The 7356-nt window shown below is 34.4% G+C and overlaps 1 protein-coding gene and 1 long non-coding RNA gene across 2 annotated transcripts; both read right to left on the bottom strand.

Annotated features, from left to right (window-relative positions):
* Positions 1–3041: 3041 nt before the first annotated feature.
* LOC111887332 (membrane steroid-binding protein 1) lies at positions 3042–4702 on the bottom strand. Its single transcript, XM_023883492.3, has 2 exons — positions 4332–4702; positions 3042–3564 (listed from the first exon to the last, which is right to left on the bottom strand). The coding sequence occupies exons 1-2, from the start codon at positions 4643–4645 to the stop codon at positions 3234–3236; spliced, it is 645 nt and encodes a 214-aa protein (XP_023739260.1). The 5' UTR covers positions 4646–4702; the 3' UTR covers positions 3042–3233.
* A 410-nt stretch (positions 4703–5112) lies between these two features.
* Positions 5113–7356, bottom strand: LOC128127559 (uncharacterized). The gene is made up of 3 exons (XR_008225439.1): positions 7188–7356; positions 6774–6842; positions 5113–6076 (listed from the first exon to the last, which is right to left on the bottom strand). It is a non-coding gene; the product is annotated as an uncharacterized LOC128127559 (long non-coding RNA).

Below are 7356 nucleotides of genomic sequence, written 5' to 3' on the forward strand. Positions count from 1 at the left end.
ACGATGGGGGGGGGGGGGGGGGGAGCCTATGGCATTCCAGGTAAAGACCATGGGGGGAGCCCATGACAACTATATGTATGTTGCATGATAACTTGTGGTTGTATGTTGTATGGTATTTTAGGGAACTCACTAAGATTTTTGCTTACGGTTTTCTGTTTATGTTTGAGGTACTCCGATTTTCAAATGGAAGGGCTCAGGATGATTGCAGAGCACACACCACATGTTTTCGCATTTTGTGAATTACTCTGATTTGATGGTGTTTAGCTAAAACTTGTTTACCTTGGTTTTATGGGAAAGATATGTATTAACGATTTATATATATATATATATATATATATATATATATATATAGATAGATAGATAGATAGATAGATAGATACTCCCTCCGTCCCAATATTATTGTTCACAGACAAAAAACACACAGATTAACAAAGCATTAATTATCACTGACTTTATATAATAAAATGACAATTTTGTCCTTACTTTGCATATAATGTTCCATTAAATGCTTAGTTGGTTAAGTAATTATGAGGGGTATTTTGGTAAAAATATTATTTATTTTTAGAAGTGGACTATTATTTTGGGACAAACCAAAAAGGAAAGATGGACTATAATTTTGGGATGGAGGGAGTATATATATATATATATATATATATATATATATATATATATATATGTCTTGAATTTTGGAACTTTACACATGAATTGATAAAAAAAATTAGGAGATCTAATCAAGACTGCTAATAAAATCTATTGTAGTAACAAACTTTTTTAATTCATAAATAAGAAGTAACTATAGGAAAAATGTGGATTCAAAACTAAACGAAAGTGATTTTAATACCTTGATAACAACCGTTCTTAGTTTAGTGATTTAAGTTAATCTGAACTTGCAAAATCAGATAAAACCCCTTCTTTATATATTGTTTTTGGATTAATTTTTAGTCATTATTTTAGTATAACGAAATCGTTCCCTGTGTTCGATACCCAAGTTACTTTACTATACTATAAATTGAATAAGTACAATGCCTATAGGTACATTAGTAGATAAGTAGTTAGCTTTATAAATTTGAAGTTAGATAAGTATAATCTATACTGCATCAATAAACTAATTAAAATTCAAGTTAATGTAATTAAATTGGTCATCTTAAATAAACATAACTTGGCTATAGACAATAAAAATCATAATTTTAACATGATAGGTGATGATCAATCAAACACAATTAATAACCAAACTAATAAAATCCAAATCATTGAAATCAACACATAAATTCGAGTTTTGTCTACTCCAAACAAAAGCAACAAGTTTTAACACCTAAATTCAGAAAATAAAAACAGTAGGAACACAATTGGAATAATAATCATGATCATAAAAGCAAACGAATGATTCTCGACATGAATCCGCTCTCGAATCTTTTAGATCTTCGCTCCATATCAGTTTAACGGCCGTTTGGCCGCCTTCTAGACCCTCAAAATGGCTTCTCTGAGGTTTATAATCATAAGGAACGAATTAGGGTTCAAGATATGTTATTAAGGGTAATTTTAGGCTCTATTTATAGCTTTTAATGTCACCACGGCATGGTTGATAGCCACCACGTCGTGATCTTCATGAATATCTCGTATTCTCCAAGTCAGCTCAACGATCGCGAAGTTTCCATTTACCACATCGTGTTGAGTGGGAATCGACATTTTCTCAAAACACAAAAGTCATCCAAAATTGTATATAGTTTTCAGAACATTTTGAATCTCGTCAATTGGAGTTATGGTCAAAACACCGAGGAAGGGTCAAGCTGTCCAGCAACATCTTTTTTGTGTCTTTTTAGCTCCTTTCTCCTCCTTTTGCATGTCAACTCCCATTTTAACTGTAATTGAACATTTCAAAGTGTATTAAGTATCATATATCTTAAAATATAACATTTTTACTCAAATACATTAGGATAATTGCATAAAATATATCGTTTAATATGGTCATATCAAGACCCTGACTCTTCCATGGTGTTAAGCTCAAACTTCACCTTCCTTATCATGTTCTTGTAGTGCTCATCAAGTAGTGGTTCATCAAGCCATTCAAAGTTATTGCAATGCTTTATGCGACACTATAGAGCAAAAACACAAAACCGGGGTTTTATCGTATGGACAAAACAACAAATCAATACATCAAAAACACTTTTTCTCAACTTAACAATGATATGGACAAATGAAAACCATTCGAGGGGGATTGTCGAAGCTCCATAACATCCTTTCTTTCGCTCTATGAAAACAAAAACATCGACTAACGTATTTCAATAGTTGGGTTTACACAAATCTCTAAATCATTGTTCATCCATGAGCTTCGACTACATGGAAAAGACATTTTGGTGGGTTAATTTAGGGTCTTCAATTTTAACCCGTGGGGTAAAATGGAACAAAGAGACAGTTGTGTATTTACCAAGGCTTCATGGGTTTGGGTTTGTGATCCCTCTTTAATAATAAGCTAAGCCTAAGTGGCTCTTGCGTGGACAAGAGTAAGACCCGTAATCACATCTACCTAAGAACCACAACCGCTCAACCAAGGTTAAACATAGTTGATGTCTTATTTAATAAGTCATATATAATTTTAGGGACCCATAATACTCAAAAATAATTTCAATGACCAACTAAAGACGAAATCAATAGTCTGTGGTGCTACAATAACAATAACCCATAAACAAATCGAATAATTGAATCATTTACAAAAATATGATAGATTATGATGTGTTTTTTATAATTAAACAAAATATTATCTTTGTATATATTAATGCAAGTTATATCATTTAGAGACTTTAGTCATTTGAATTTGAACTTGCTACAAGTTTGCTAGGTCTTGAATCCAAATGCACCATAGCATCTGTCTAATAAAAATTTTTACAAACCAATTCGGTTCATTTATATATACTTGTATTTGCTAGGTTTAGTCTTTTTAGAGAATTTTAGTTGCAACCATTGAAGTCCATATATATTGGTAACTTTAATTGAAACGCTAGTTTAGTTTTCATAAAACATACAGATTTGGATGACATCAAATGTATAAGACTGATCCAAGATTGAAATTAGCATAGAAGGACCATGATTCTTCATAAACTCCACATTATTGAAACACAACCAATTTGGAATAAGTAGGATCATCTTAAGTCATTAATCTATACTTAATTATAGAAGTTACAACTATAAATTCATAGAGCACCCAAACCCTACCTCACCCCCATCATAAAAAAACTTCACTCATCTTTCACTTCCTTAGCCTCTTTATCTTCTTCTGTGGGCTCTGAAACATGTACAGGTTCTGCTACAGTTGACTCAGTGGGTCCAGCTGCTGAGTCAGTTGCAGTTGACTCAGCGGGTGGAGCTTCTGAGTTCTTAATGGATCCAACCTTAACATACTTGCTCATGAACTTATATTCCCAATCTTGCAATGCATCAAGCTCAAATGCACCAAGACCGGTGAGATCACCATTCAAATCTTTATCTTCAAATGACATTTTTGCAAGAGCTCTGCTAGCATCTTTTCCTGCAAACAGTGCGTATGGCCCACCTGGCCCATAGAACATCCTGAAAAAAACCACGAATCATGGAGATTGTGACACTGCAACACATGGTAGGTGAATATCTACTCAATTGTACGATTAATAAAAAAGAGTAGGTGGAACTAAACATCATTCTGGAATCTGGTGTAACTACTAGAAGTACCTAAACAAGTACGCCAAGATCATTCATCATCCATCCAGGAATCTTGTCTTTTAGAAGAATTTGGATCCAGTTCATACAAATCAATGTGCAAAGGGGAAGGAGATCCAGAGAGTGTAGACACCTACTCATGTAGAGAACTATGAAGAACATCTATAACGTAATTGAAGGGCAAAGAAAAAGAAACATAGATCCATGGATACAAAATAGATTGGGTGGTTGTGCATCTTTTGATTTCAACGAGAATAAAACGGAAGGGGTAACTTAAAACCCTAATTACGGATCCGTTACCAGAATCCTGATAAAACCAATTTTTGATTTTATGATTTAATAAGCGAGACGCGTAAATTTCACCTAAAATCATGGTTAAAACCCTAATTATTAGTATACTGGATCGACGTAAGTACTTTGGAGTAGAGCTAAATTTGTAAGTGTTAGTCAGAAGAGGAGAGATGGTAATCTCATACGAAATATGCTTTTCTCCCAAAAGGTGAAGCATGAATAAAATCAAAAAGGGGGAGTTAAACATGTTCCAAAGTAGTCTTCATAAAGTTTCTTTCACGATCCAAAATCCAATTAAAAAACCTAGAAATCGAATATAGAAAAGTCAGAACAAGATTCAGATGATATACCTGCTTTGTGAGACATCGTAGATCTGACCCTTGATGGCCATAAGAAGAGGCTTTTCGGGATCGTTGCCGTCGTAGGCTTTCAGCTCCTCCTCGGAAATCTCGCCGAGTTGAACCGGTGGCGGGAGAGGCTGTACTTCTTCTTCGAAAGACCTGGGCCTATGTTGTGGTTGATGATCGGAGGATCCTCCGAACAAAACGGAGACGACATAATAGATGGCAACACCGGCAGCGAGTACAGTGAAGAAAGCATTAGGAGAGAGTCCGGTGTATGCGGTTATGGCTTCTTTCAGAGTCTCCAACAATTCAACAGCCATGATTGACGATTCTTGTGGAAAAAGATAGATGTGTGGCTCACAGTCAGAAATATCTTTTCTTGTTGCGAGTATATATATGCTTACGAATTATAAATAAATTTTTATAGTTAAAAAAATATATTATATATTTTGTTAAAAATAAGAGTAAATTATTGACATCGTTTTGGTCAAAATTGCATGTTTGGTCCCTAACTTTTTTTTTGCACTCGGATCGTTTCTGTGGTTTGATTTTGTTGCCTTTTTCGTCCCTATGGTTTGGTAAAAATTGCATGTTTGGTCCCTAACTTTATGTATGTAAGGGACGAAAAATGCAACAAAATCAAACAACCGGGACGAAAAACGCAACAAAATCAAACTACAGGGACGATTCGAGTGCAAAAAAAAAGTTAGCGATCAAACGTGCAATTTTGACCAAACCACAGAGACGATTTCAGTAATTTACTCCTTAAATAATTAAACGTTAGAGTTGTCTAAAATTATAAAAGTTAACTCATTTTTAGTTTTTTTATTTATTTTCTTTAACATATAATAAAATTTTATAGATGTAACGGGTAAACGGACACAAACTTCATTACTAACTTTTTTTTGGATGACCAAACTATTTAAAAAAAAACTACATTCATAGATTTTGGGTCATAATATTAATATGTATGACTCGTTTGATTTTATTAAGGAGCTCCACAACATCTGACACAATGAACCAAAAGTATTAAACACGAAATTAGGGGTGAGCGCGGTGTGGTTCGGTGTGGTTATTAGCTAAAACCTCACCACTAACCGCAAATGCGGTTAATCCATTTTCAAAACCGTTTGGTGTGGTTATTTTTGCGGTGCGGTTAGACAGTTATTTTTACGGTGCGGTTTTGTTTTTTCTGTGTTGCGGTTATTAACCGCATGGATTTTGTGCGGTTATTTTGTGTGGTTTTTAACCACAGTTTAGAGCTCAAACGGTTTTAAGAGTTCAAACATATTACTTTAATAATAAAAGAAACCATAATGAATAAGATAATTAACTTAAATCACAAACAATTAATATCTTAAAAACGTCAAACTAATACTCCCTCCGTCCCAAATTGATAGTCCACTTTTGATTTTAGAAGTCTTTTTTCTTCAACGTTGACCTTAAATAGTTTTATTTATGTTATATATTGTGACATCCCCAAAATCACGGCCAGAAAAGACCGATTTTGTTTATGCTTTATAAAAATCAGAGTACTTCATTTTACAAAAAGGTTGCGGAATTTGTTCCCAGAAAAACATGGTAAATACGTTATTAGAACATTTTCGAAGAAACGTATTTATTTCATTTTAAAATGTTTGGGATGTCATCGTTAATACCGAAACATAAGCATAAACAGACTTACAATGATTTACACTAGTGATCTACATCTCTTTTAAATCTCTCAGTGTAATGTCACTTCACTTCGTCACCTGTGATATACATAAACTGAGTGGGTCAGGTTGGGAAACCTGGTGAGTACATAGGGTTTTCAACCCACAATAATATAATTATTATGTTCAATCAAACAATCAACCCAATTACCCATCCCCATTATCTTCTTTACTCTTTAAGGATTTAACCTAAGAGTCATCTATCCTGCATTCGTTTATTCCGAAGTCCCTTACTTCCAGGGTTATGGGACTGGCACTAAATCCATAGCTGCCAATGTTCGTTCATAAAGCACTAATTCCATAGCTGCTATAGTCTATTCATCGGGTACTAAATCCATAGCTACCAGTCTTTATCTAATAGGTACTAAGTCCATAGCTACCAATGTTCAACAGGTACTAAGTCCATAGCTACCAATTCCTACAGGTACTAAATCCATAGCTACCAACGTCTAAAAGGTACTAAGTCCATAGCTACCGGTGTTTGTCGCATAGGCACTAAGTCTGTAGCTGCCAATGTATACTCACGTCATCTTCTATCTCTCATCATTCATCTACCCATCTCATACCCAACATTTTCGTATATATAAAATACGTATACAGTTTAAGTCCTTTAAAACATGTATAAAACGTTCAACCAGCATAGACAGCAAGTATTCAGATAATGTGCACACATAGCACGTAGTTTATATAAAATACTTCATATCTATGTGTAAGATGAAAGTAACTATGCACTCACTTGAGAAGGTGGTGGCTCGGTACTCGGACAGCGCTTCGTTTACTTTAAAATAATTTCCTTCGACGAAACCTAGTATTATTACCACTATATTTTAGTCTAATATTTACCGTGACTAATTATTAGTCTTATTATTATTATTATATAAGCGTTTAAACAATACTTTCCAACCACTATGTACAGACAGGGGCCAGACATAAAACAGCGGAGGGCAGGACCATTTTGGCATATAGCACTTCTGAAATCCAACAACCCTATGCGGCCCTTTAAACCAGATTCCCCGTACCGCGAGTAGTTAAAAAGATATTATAACGACACTTATATAAGTCATAATAATAGCTCAAATATTTATTATAATAACAATACTAATTTTAAATATAAACTATATTTAAAATAGGGTAAGCATAACTTACTTACAAGGGGATTTTAGCTAGGAGTCGGGCTCTGTAGGAGCAGAACTTCGTCGCTGAATCTTTCTAAGAAAGATTCGTGCAGCGCTTCAGCGCTCACCTTACTATACTAAAACTACAGAAAGAGAAGTCGAATCACGAGGAACCGAAATGCTCGGGGGATAAGGAGAGAAAGA

Source organism: Lactuca sativa, chromosome 8 (genome assembly GCF_002870075.4).
Source record: "Lactuca sativa cultivar Salinas chromosome 8, Lsat_Salinas_v11, whole genome shotgun sequence".
Lineage (NCBI taxonomy): Eukaryota > Viridiplantae > Streptophyta > Magnoliopsida > Asterales > Asteraceae > Lactuca > Lactuca sativa.

Coding starts and splice junctions, on each gene's coding strand:
- LOC111887332 (XM_023883492.3), bottom strand. CDS start 4,645: ATGGCTGTTGAATTGTTGGAGACTCTGAAAGAAGCCATAACCGCATAC. Junction 3,565..4,331: donor TACGATGTCTCACAAAGCAG/GTATATCATCTG, acceptor GGTTTTTTTCAG/GATGTTCTATGGGCCAGGTG.